At 53.8% G+C, this 11,959-nt stretch overlaps 2 protein-coding genes across 2 annotated transcripts; both read right to left on the bottom strand.

The window, feature by feature from the left end:
- Positions 1 to 2,107: 2,107 nt before the first annotated feature.
- LOC119098346 (snaclec coagulation factor IX/factor X-binding protein subunit A-like) lies at positions 2,108 to 5,010 on the bottom strand. Its single transcript, XM_037221267.1, has 2 exons — positions 5,005 to 5,010; positions 2,108 to 2,590 (listed from the first exon to the last, which is right to left on the bottom strand). Exons 1-2 carry the CDS (start codon positions 5,008 to 5,010, stop codon positions 2,108 to 2,110), a joined length of 489 nt encoding a protein of 162 aa, XP_037077162.1.
- A 706-nt stretch (positions 5,011 to 5,716) lies between these two features.
- On the bottom strand, positions 5,717 to 11,477 carry LOC119098570 (acidic leucine-rich nuclear phosphoprotein 32 family member B). Its single transcript, XM_037221536.1, has 5 exons — positions 11,256 to 11,477; positions 9,879 to 10,111; positions 9,115 to 9,206; positions 7,371 to 7,595; positions 5,717 to 6,244 (listed from the first exon to the last, which is right to left on the bottom strand). The coding sequence occupies exons 1-5, from the start codon at positions 11,460 to 11,462 to the stop codon at positions 6,195 to 6,197; spliced, it is 807 nt and encodes a 268-aa protein (XP_037077431.1). The 5' UTR covers positions 11,463 to 11,477; the 3' UTR covers positions 5,717 to 6,194.
- Between the last annotated feature and the right edge of the window lie 482 nt (positions 11,478 to 11,959).

Raw genomic sequence — 11,959 nt, 5'->3', positions numbered from 1 at the left:
GGCTTACACATCCAATCATGAACGCTCCGCGGCTAATGCTTTTTTTTCTTTAGCCAGCGGTAAATGCTTTAGCAGCCATTCGCGAAACCGAGCGCACAACCTAATGCGTGTCGAAAAATATTGACTGATACTAGACCGGAGGTGCCTTAGCTCAAGTCTCCGTCTCCAGCCTCGTGGCTCCCAGCGTACCGCCTGCTTCTTCGTACCGTGAAGGTACGATAGTCTGTACCGCAATGGTACGGAGATGGTGTCTCGGTCAGACATTGGATCCCCTGGCCGACGAGGACTTACATCGCATTTACTTCGCCGCTTCTTTTCATATAAAGAAATGCCATTCCACCAAGGACTGCCCTAGGATGCTTGAAGCGACTTGACCATCCTCGGGTTCACACCGATATCAAGGCCAGCCGACTACACATGCAGCCTTTGGACGTAAGGTGTTTGGTCTTTCCTGCTCATCTGAGCTGCATCTCAGAGAAAGCCTTGGTCTTTTCAGCAGACCGTAATTCTGTATGAAGTTTGGTGTACAGTGTGACCTTTGACCAGTGTGGCCGGTGTCTCTTTCTGCGTCATTTCTTCCTGTTTTCGGCCCGTTTTCATTGTATAATTAGCTTAGATCGCTTTTCAAAAACATCCAACGCTACGACTAACAACGCGCACGCCGTCAAAACAACCTTGTTTCCTGTCAAGGCCGACATTCAACGTTTATGTGTAATGATTAAGTCTCGGTCGATGGCGAATAAAGTGTTGTTTGTCTCGTACGAAAGGCACTTTGCAAAATTGCGGAAATCAATCACGATGGATTGGCAATGCGAGCCTTTTGAGCGATAAATGCAAGTTGACTGCCGGAGATGGCTTGGCAGTCCCAAAATTTGACCCCCTCCCCCCCCCCTCCCCCAGCGAGCGCCCCGCAGTGTCGGTGTGCCGGTTCTGAGTCTCACCTGAGCGGAGGTGGTGGCCCGTCTGGCAGCAACAGAGGCAGCAGTGGGGCGGCAGACGCGCCGCCGGCGACGGCCGGCAGGTCCACATCCCTGCACGCGCCCTGCGCTGCCCAACTCAGCGGCCTCGCATGCCCCCGGGACTGAGTCGGAGGCGCAAGCGTGGTGAACACCTCTCCGTACCAGACACAAAAATAATCAGAGCGGGGGCCGACGCTAGCGACGGCTATTGACCGCCAGTCGACGGCCAGATGGAGCTCAGGTTGACGTTTTCCACGAAGTCTTTATATGGACTGGATCATGGCTAGCTCCACTGGCCGATGCGTCTCAGGGCTAGCATGACGCATTACTGCCCCTTCAGTACGCCAGACCGTTTAAAAGGACAATAGCGCTTTCAAGTAAAAATTCAACTGTACACATACTGACACTGGCCAGGCGAGTCTCTTTCGAGCCGCAGTCTCGCAAAATCTTTGTTAATGCCCAGAATTTCCATTTAAAATGGACATCTTCGCGTAATTCCGTCTTCAAAATCACTACTGACTCGATAAAAACGTAGACCGTTAAGCAGCAATTTTTTTTTTGTCCACACGTTGATAACATATGAGTTCACTACACACTGTGACTAAATGTTTAAGGTTCGTAACATAGCACCTATCCTTGAACATAACGACAGATGACCAGCGCCGCAGCCCATGCACCAGCGAGACTGGACTAGCAATAGCATAGCACCTATCCCTTGTACATAACGGCAGATGACCAGCGCCGCAGCCCATGCACCAGCGAGACTGGACTAGCAATAGCAGTGTTAAATTCGCATTGCATTGGTACACGGCTACCGTAGGCGATATTAGGATGAACCACCTCCTTTTTCTAGAAGCTTGCATTGCGTTGGACACCCACTGCCGCACCCATGGGTAAATTTTTGTATCTCTTTGATCGGGCTGGGCCCCAATGTTTGTCTCGGCCCCGTTTTGGCGAACAAAATCGTCGAGAAGCTTCACTCATGGTCATGACTCGCCCAGTATAGTGCGATGTTATAGTTGCAGGCCATTTTCAACAGCACAGCTTGTGCTTGTGGCATGTCGTAAATCACGCACTACTGACACGTGATAAAAGATACACCACACCGGCGCCCACCTAACTCCGCCGGCTTCACAGATCTCCAGCCTTTACGGCCGATACTTGCAGCAGAATGCGTTCTCCACCGACGCCCTGCTGTTGACGACCCAGGTACTGGGGGGCGACTTCAGACTGGCGTACTTGGTGCGCGTTGGGTTGCCGCCCGGCTGCCGCTCGTGCCAGGCGAGGAAGTCAACGGCGCTGCCGTCGCTCCAGCGGAAGTGCCACTTGCCCGGCGGCGCCAGCTCGGGGCGATGCACGAAGCCGATATGGACGTTGCCAAGCTCGGCCTGCAGAACCAGCTGGCCGACGAAGGCGTTCTCGGCGGCGTTCAGCAGCGAGCAGAGGTGGGCACCGCCGCGCTGGGCGGCGCAGCGCTGCTCGGCCAGCAGCCAGGTGGTCGACTCTCGGCTGAGCAGCACGCAGACACCGCCGTGGCCGACCCAGCCGGCCTCGCAGCCCAGCAGGAGGCAGACGGGTGCCTCGAACTCGATCTCCACACAGCCGGGCAGCGCGGCGCACCGCAGACCGCACTGCAACGCAGAGCTCGCGGTCGGGCTGGCCAGCGGCCAGCCGGAGCTGTCGCCGCCGCTGCGGCGCAGCACCAGACTGCTGCACGGCAGGGCAGGCAGCAGCAACAGCGGCAGCAGCGGCAGCAGCGCGCCAGACATGATACGGTCGATGAGAAGGAAAACTGCAATAGCTGACAGACAAGACTGCTGCGGCTGACTTGGAGACGAGACTGTAGCTACAGCTGGCGAAGAGACGAGGCTGTAGCTGCGACTGGCGAGGGGACGAGGCTGTAGCTGCGACTGGCCAGGAGACGAGACTGTAGCTGCGACTGGCAAGGAGACGAGACTGTAGCTGCGACTGGAGGGAAGATGGCACCTGCGACTGGCAGGAGGCCGCACTGCTCCTGCTGGTATATACCCCCTATCAGCGCATTACGAATTGCGTTTGGCTTGAAAGAGAACCGCGCAGAGCTAGACAATGTTTTTCTTCACTTTACTCAGATTGATCGGCAATCACACGACACTGACGCGCACTGCAACGTGCAATGTTATTCGAGCTGCTGATAACACTGGACATAATTATCCTGTTGTTGCCCGCCATAAAAGTCGCAATGTGAAATGCAGTTTGCGTGACGTTTCGCAGTTGGGCGGGTGCGTTATCCAGTTACTGAGAATTGGTACGCAGAGACACAGCGTCGCCTGAACAAACACATAAATCCGGACAAAGTCGTTAAATTACATCAAACAAGTAAGACTGAAGGAAAACAAGAATCTTATTCTCGCCAATGACCGCATTCCATTACTTAACCCTTGCCAACGTGCCTGCATACGTTTTGGGATGCGGACCTCATGGCCGAACCGAACTGAAGCTTGCGGATGGCCGTTGGAATACCCGGCAATGAATATCCGTGTAGTCCTGGGTTGAGCTCTGCAGCTCTTCGGTGGAGCCTTCGCCCCCCCCCCCCCCTGTTTGTCTCGTTCCCAACCCCTTTTTCCACGGTGCTCCAACTTGGAACTGAAATCACCAAAAGGCCGTTAAAACCACCAGGAGACAACAAGATGCACTTGTCTTGGAAAAATCTGAACTTCGACCCTCCGATCAATGCTGTGAAGCCTCCGTGGTGTGTCGTGGTGTGTGTGCTCTTGCCCGAGTCGGCAGCGTGGCGGAGTGTTGGCTCCGGCGAAGCGTCGTGCTGGTCCGTGCATTGGGGCGGGTACAGAACTTGTCATCGGCACTCCAGTGACCTTGAGACTGGCTGGGGGCAGCCTGTCCTCGGAGCCTTTGTTGAAGGCATAAAGCTATGGTTTCACGCGGGCATTATTACAGGGAATGTCTTTGTGCCCTTGCGGGCCAGAACTTATTATAATGTATTTATAATTAATGGGAGCGCGTCGCACGTTGCCACGCCCTTTCAGGGAGCGCCAGCGACTGCACTGGCCGTATTAGCACTTAGGGGCCATGGTGCAGGAATATGACGAATTCTAATGCGTTATTAATGTCAGCAACTTCATAATTTCTGGATCGGTAAAAGGGCTGAAGATCAGCAAAGACCTTGCGATTCAGGGGATTTTGGGTTATCAATGGCCCTAATACTACCAAAGCGCCGAACATGGGTGCAGAGCCTTTGGCGGTACATTCATGACTCATCAAAGAACTTTCGAATGTTGCTGATTGGTGTTTTCGACCACCGCCGGGTCGAGCAGGGCATCATGGTGACTGTCAAGGTCCCCGGTATGATGTCAAGTGTCCATCCTTGGCCACGGGACCAAAACGGCAAAGGCGGCCCATGCACAAATAAAAACATGTCAGAACGTAGGGAGACCCCTGAGACGAATTCGGGCCAAACAATCAATGGTATGGGTGTGTAAACACAGCATGAACATGTCCTCGGGACCCAGGGGTGGCAAAGGGTCTTTAGAAATTAAGGAGGCCCGAAACAGTCAGAGGCCTTAACATACTCCGGGACCTCGAGGCAATGAGTCTGATAGTACAAGAATCCAAGGCTAAAGATAGCCTCAGTCCTGAAACACTCAATGGTTTCACTGGACGCTGAGGATATCTAGAGCTCAGCAATCGTTCGGACTATGAGGAAACCCTTAAGCGGCGAAGGACGACGGGGCATTAGCGATCACCAAACAGCCACGTCAAAGACGGCTCAGAGTTCGGTCTTCTCGTCTAGCCTTTTGAGACCGAGCGTATTCTATGACGTAATTAGCTGTTTTCCCGAACCAAGTGCAGTCAGAACATCAGCACGGCCACGGAGACATCAGTACGGAGACATCTTAAGCCACCTGGTGGCAGAAATCGAAGCAATAGTTCTCGCATCTGTCGCCACCTCCGATGTGGCGAAATGATCGCGTGTAGTCCACGAATGGGTGGGCGGACAGATCAGCAGTTGTTTTATCAATTTTTTATTCCGACAATTATCACGCACCCACATCGGATCATCTCCAGATTCTAATGAATGTCAAACCGCAAGTTACGGAGGTTTCGTTTGCAATGCGGCACCCTTGCGTGATGGGACCATAAACATGGGCCATCGCCATGCCCAAAGACGGCGAACCACATGATCGCTCCCTCCTGCTGGAGAGTGGGCCTGTCTATCGGGAGCAGCGGCAGACCGCAGAGTCGCTGAAGCGGCGGTAGTCGGCCGGGGAGGAGTCCCGCCGCTGCACCAGCGGAAGCCGACCCGGGGTAGCAGCCCAGCCGCCGTCGGGCGCCGGGGAAGACACGCGTCGGAGCGGCTAGCCCGACCCCAGCTGGCGGGACGGGCGGGACGGCGAGCCGGGCTGCCGCTGTTCGCCCTGCATCCGGACGTGTCCCGCGGCGCTGGGAGCTTGTGGCAGAGCTGATGCTGGTGGTCGCAGCGGGTGTTGCATTGCACGACAGGCGCTTCGACGGGAGAGCATAGGCGGACTATAATCTTTGTTGCCTTCGGTGGTCGTGTAGTGTAGTCAGCTCTGCTGACGGTACCGCTCCCGTGGCACTGTCACGCGTGCGTGTGCGTGTTCATTATCTAACCGCACAGCCACCTTTGCTGACCACATTTCCGCACCTCTCGCGACGCCTGTCCACCCGCGAGCCATGCAGGGGCGACGGGTCGAGCGGCGTCCCAGCCCCAGCCACGCGGCAGCAATACCACACGCTCCGGACTACAAAATATTTATTGTACATTGACGAATGGCCACGCGATGTGAAGGGCGAGCTGTCCGGCGATCACGGCATCATAACACGAGACTCACGCGACACCACTGGCGCCCTGACGAATTTGGACGGGCCGCGTGCGCCGCCCGGCTCGCCCGGCCTCTCGCCGGCCGCGCGGCCGCCCGCTCGCCGAGCGTCCGGCCGCGGCGCCGAGTAAAAACAAACGGGGCGGCCGACAACCCGGCGTCCCCCGCGCCGACCACAGCTATTCACACTAGACCTATGTACACGGTGAACCATAACAAGCGCAACATTGTAAAATGACCAAACGCGCCGAACGCGCCAGGCCCGGCCGAGCGCCGGCCCGCCCGGACACTCCCCTCCCCGAGGCTCGTGCGACGATGGAGCGCGTGCGCGCGCAGGCGCCGGCGGCGCCTCGTGAAAATATGGGTGATTCATGAATCGGAGCTGGCGGTGCCTCTAGGCCTCTTCTTCCTCCTCGTGTTTGCGCTTTTTGCCCCTGTTCGAGTCTGAAAGCAGTGCAACCGATCAGTGATAATGCAAAGGCGCTTACAATGAGAAGGGAGCTCGCAGCCCGAAGTACACTCACACTTACCCAAGGGTCCAGAGAGACTTGATGGAGTCTTATTTGAACTAGGGGAACTGTGCAGCCCGCGCACGCAGCTCAGGTCGCCTCTTCACAGGCCAAAATCGTTCTAAGACGTGTGCATGGTAGCTGCTCGATCTGGCACGGTTTTCAAGCAACATAGCGATGTATGGAAGTCCAATCTGACGCATGCGACTTAATTCGAGGGGAAAATATGGCATTTACCAGTCGACAGAACTCCACAAAAAATCAAGGCACAAACTAGATCCTCCAGACAGAAACATTCACAATAGTTTTGTCCGTCGCAGGGAAGGCTCTGATCACTGAGCCACAACGCAACTACATACGCATGGTTCCCTCCGTCAAAGAATTTACGCCAATGGGCCGCCGAATACGACTGAAATTACGTTGGTGCCCGCTCGATATGGAAGGTCATGCGCATGCAATAGACGTCATATGCATTGACAAATAGTATTACAATACAAAGGTGTGAAACGAATACACAAATTCACAACCATCGGGCAAGAACCAATGTCACCTGCCCCATCCCACGCAGCTGAAGCTGCAGAGGTGTGGGGCTACACCACTAGTCCTTTCAAAGCCACGATAAAACGGAGTGCTTTGCCGCAGCATTCGCAGTATTTGATGATGCATATGTTACGTTTGAACAAATCTAGCTCAGGTCATGCTAAGCCACTGTCTGACGTCATTTATGAAAATATACAGCACGATTTTACGTGAAATATTCGTTTTCCTGTCCCGCAGGCAAGCTCTGTCCATACAAAAAGCTGTTTTCTGGCTGCAAGCCTTGGGGATGATATCACTGCTTGGTGACCTGAAATGACCTGGGACACTTTTCTGCAAATATACCCCATGAATGCATAAGGCCAACCGCGATTCCAGTTTCTTTACAGTACTTAGGTGGTTCCGGAAACGTGACTTGAACAGACGCACTCATTCACCCACTGACCCGGAGAGGCTCTCGCAATAGCACATGGCAAACCCTGCCGCGCATCCATCCCGGCAAGGCATAATTTGTCAACTCTTACCGCCAGCAGCAGCGGCGGCGGCCTCCTCCTCCTCCTCGATGACATCATCATCTTCTTCCTCCTCTTCCGCCACTTCGTCAAAGTCGTCATCGTCACCGTCGTCGATGTTGTCTTTGTAAATGGCCGACAGTCCCACCTCTTCTTCATCATCTTCTTCCTCATCATCTTCCTCGTCCTCATCTTCTTCCTCTCCTCCCACGCCGTCTTCGTCTTCGTCCTCCTCACCTGCAGGGCGATGACACAATAGCACGCGAAACCCGGTGACAGCCGCGCGAACTTGCCACCAATAACGCACAACACACTTCAGTGCAACTGGTGAATGTGGGCCAACATCCAAGCGCTCCAGCATATCGACAAGGATTTCACATCGGGGTGGAGTGGGAACCATATGGGGACGTTACGCTTTTGTAGCTTTTTACAATAAAAAATAAGCGTATGGGGATCTGACCCTTTTATACCATACATGTGGAGGGATGTACAACCGCTGCACATCACGTTAACTCTTATCCTCCCCCAACGACTTATTATATAAAGCGAACCTACGCATTCTCCGCATTGCCCCGCCCAAGGGGCAGGTCGCGACATGGGTCATTGCGGAACACAATAGGAGCAAGACACAGACACCCCCTACCCCTAGGCACGCACATGTACACAGATCGTGTTTCTTTCTCAAGGCAGCCTGATATGCAAGGTCTGTTCCTTCCCCACATTGGCGAGGCATGTAAATTTTGCTCCTTCCTCGCAGCAGCCAGGTACGCACATTTTGTTCCTACCTCATGGAAGATAATGTGTCTCTGGGATTGAACCCCGTGTTGCCAAAAGTTGGGTGAGGGAGAGAGGGGCCCCGATTCCACCCATACTCCCCATGAAGCCATTCAGGTCAGAATATGGACGTAAAAGTACCTCGTAACTGTTTCCGACACCAGGAAAAATGATCTCCAGGATTTAAGGAATTTCTATCTCGGACCACCAGAATACCCAGCAAACGAAGTGAGGGAAACCCTGTCCGTCAAATGAAGGCGGAATGATATTTACTTGGAGCACCCAGTTCTGCCTACACATTTTTGCCTCGCGGGTTGCTGATGGGAACGCAAGAGCGCCACCTCAAGTGACTGGCGCCAGCGGACTGTACCTGGCGCCCATGCATCGGCACTCGACGCGCCTGACCCGGCCGTCGCGGGTGCAGCTACAGCTGCCGTGCTCGATGCAGCCCAGTTGTTTTGCCCCGTAGGATACGGGCCAGAAAAGCAGCTCTCCGCTGTTTGACTAAGACACGCAGCTTCTCTTCAGTCTAATTGGTAGTAATGCAATGATCACCGAGCATTGTTAAGCAGCGGAGCACAAACAATTTACTGAACATCAAGAATTTTGGGCGCAAGTGCTGCTATCAGTTATAGCTGTCAAAATCATTGCACGCCGTCCCAAAACACGAGGATATCGATAGTTTACCGACTTGCAATGATCCACGGCTTCTTCCAGCAAAGGTCTTGGAATGACCAGCACACCTGGACGCCATCACCCGCCAGATACACCCGCGGGCCCATGGATGAGCGTGCGGGGCGACTCCTGGTTTGTTTTGCGCCGGGTGCAAGACACCCCTTGCTCCACATGTCCTTCGCCGCCTTTCTGCTCTGACAGACAGAGGCAGTGACAAGGCATTGGCAGCGAAGCGACCCGATAGTTAGACACTCGGCAGCCTTGGCTCACAGGATACATCAGGGATGTTGCCAGTGTGAAATCATACCGTCGGCGGCCTCCTCGTCGCCGTCCTCCTCCTCATCCACGCCGTTCATCTCATCGTCCGAGTCTTCAACCTCCTCTTCGTTCTTGTCGAATCTGCACACGTGGGGTACACAGTCACGACACGCGCGATCTCCGCAATCTACGAAAGCACGCACCGCGCCAACAGGTATGACACAGACAGAGGAAAACAGCGGCTGTGATGCAATGAAACGACATAATTAACTACCCAAAACAAAACATCAGAACGACCCAAAAGGAAGAGAATAATTTCTTGACATGCAGTGACATGCATGCAGTGTTGCTATATGATGACGTGTAACTTCTAAAAAGCCACTGGATCTTGTGGAAAGTTACGAAATATAAGGACATACGTAAGTGAGAAGATTGAGATCAGATAAAACAACCTCTTGCTATTTTGCGATTAGTTCGGGTGGCCTTCTGGGTGCCTGGATGCCACATTAAGCGGGGGCGGGGTGTGGGGGAGGCGAGCACTTATGGGAGATGAGGCAAACAAGAGATGGGAAGCTCCATGGATTGGTCCAGATTCATCGACGTTGTTATATGAACAGTGAGCTCTCACGTTTAAACCTTAGTTTTTCGGCATCACTAGGGTTTTCTTGTGCTGCTTCTTTCCTACCCTGCTAGGGCGGTTCGCCACACTGCTGACCTGTCCAGAATACAGCATTGTTTTTCTTATAAACGTAGACCGAGCATCTCAGCAAGTCTTTGAAACCCATCGCAATTACTCGTCGGCGCCAGACCTACCCGTCCAGACCGACCAGCGACGGCAGCATCTTGAACACCTCGTCGCGGTACTTCTCCAGGTTGGTGACCTCACAGTGGAAGAGGTCGAGATTCTTCAGGTTGGCAAGGTCAGCCAGCGGCTTGAGCGACTCAAGGTCCTTGATGCGGTTGCCGCTGAGGTTGAGCGACTTGAGCGCTGTGCAGCCGGCCAGCGCGTTCAAACCGCCCGAGATCCGGTTATCGCTCACCTCCAGCTGACGGAAACGTGACCACGGTAAGCACGGTAATGCTGCACGGGAGGGGCGTGTGCGCCACGGTGGTAATGCAATAACGGCAGCTGTAGTTGATGGCAATACCAGCTGAGGCCCCGTGTAAAAGCGGCCTGCACTTTCCGTTGTTCGTGATTCGTTGTTGAAAACCTGCTTTCAGGGGTCAGATTGCTGTGCTCGTTAAAGGGTAAGTTAAATTGCAGACCTTTTATTGGCACTTTTGGCCGCCTTAAGCATAAAGGAGAATGAAGGTCTCCCAAAGGGGGCGGTTTTTATGCAGCATTGTTGTCGCAGTTAAGCGCCACATGAGCTGGGTTCACGGCGGACGCTCGACCCCAGCATCGTAATTGTGAAAATACAGTGAGCGAATGCCTCATCATACAAAGAACGAGAATCCTAGCGTTTGAATCCCTTTTGAATCCCTTGAGTGAACGAATGCCTCATTATCCAAAGCACAAGAATCCTAGCGTTTGAATCCATTTTGAATCCCTTGAGTGAGCGAATGCCTCATTATGCAACGAACAAGAACCAAAAGTGGTATAGCAGCATAACCCGGACAGTTTCGGCTATAGTCCTTTCATAATCATAAGCTCAAGTCTCTGCTCCACGCCCAGTAGAACTGAGTGAGCACGTTCCAAATATGGGTTCAGCGGCATTGGCTAACGACTGGCGTCTTCAGTACTGTCATCTAACCTACGGCATTCTGTTTAGAATCTCCCATGCGTTTAGCGAATTACGTGTTCATCACCCAAAACACAGACATGTATCCAGTCAAGGAACACAAGACGGAATGGACGCGTTCGGGCGAACTAAAACGGGCACCACCTGGCTTTCGCGGGCCAGCTCCCGATCTAGCCGGGAGGGCCGCAGGCCCGCGGGAGAACCATTCAAAACATCTTCGTCTTTAGTGCCTACCGGGACCTTCACATGACCTCCAGGGGCCTGCCGACCTTGCCAGCCCACTTCACCTTGGTGGCGGCAGTGGCATATGCCTGTTTCATGGGCACCAATGGGGCCCCACACATCTCCATTTTGAGCCTGACACCTCGGACCCCACGGGGCTACCTATGCCACCTGCGAGATCAGCCCGCCGCCGGGCCAGCGTTGGCGCGTGTGCCGACGAACGTACCTTCCTCAGCTTGGGCAGTGCAGGAAAGCCCTTGAGCGAGGTGAGACCGGCGCTGTTCAGACTGAGCACCTCCAGGTTGGAGAACTTGTCTGTCAGACCATCGATGGTTGGCGACTTGCAGTTGTCCAGGTTCAGCTCGGCCAGCTGGCGGGCAGTGTCCAATGTGTGACCGCACGATCCTCCAGTGTGCAGCAGACAAGCAGCCATATACAGATAGCATGTGCACGATGAAAACACATGCGAAGAAAATACACTCGAGCCTGTTGCGTATTGCAACACCGTACCTGGTTTGCATGACCTCGGATGAGGGATTCGGTCGCGTCCTGGAAGTGTTTATGTCAGACTTCCTTTCACCCAGCCCACGTAACATAAGATGTGAAGTATTATGACCAAGAAAATGGCAATGGCAATGACAGGCCACTCCACATGAGGAATTGGATGGGCAAAAAAGGAGTTGTACCTGGAATCGGAGGCGAATTTAGCTCCTACGACAAAAAAGCAGGAATGTTCCACCTTTCAATTAGGCGTGAAATGTGACAGCCATCACAGAATGTTGCGATATTTTCAACCCAAGTGGCACCATAATGGATCGGGGGACCATTAAGCCCAGCATGTTCTTTACCATAAACTTACAGGTAACAATACCTCACAACAGACCCTGGGCCATGAGCTGGCGTAGTCCAACCTCTGCTCGCCCCACCTTT

Source organism: Pollicipes pollicipes, unplaced genomic scaffold (genome assembly GCF_011947565.3).
Source record: "Pollicipes pollicipes isolate AB1234 unplaced genomic scaffold, Ppol_2.1 Scaffold_4740;HRSCAF=5597_pilon_pilon_pilon, whole genome shotgun sequence".
NCBI classification, from domain to species: Eukaryota; Metazoa; Arthropoda; class Thecostraca; order Pollicipedomorpha; family Pollicipedidae; genus Pollicipes; species Pollicipes pollicipes.
This window is presented reverse-complemented; position numbering and strand designations above follow the sequence as displayed.

Bases quoted from the DNA above. Each gene is read 5' to 3' on its own strand.
- LOC119098570 (XM_037221536.1), bottom strand. From the start codon at position 11,462: ATGGCTGCTTGTCTGCTGCACACTGGAGGATCGTGCGGTCACACATTG. The intron at 7,596-9,114 runs GTATGATTTCAC...ATCGCCCTGCAG, and splicing joins CGACGAGGAGGCCGCCGACG to GTGAGGAGGACGAAGACGAA. The intron at 6,245-7,370 runs GTAAGAGTTGAC...CACTGCTTTCAG, and splicing joins CGCCGCCGCTGCTGCTGGCG to ACTCGAACAGGGGCAAAAAG.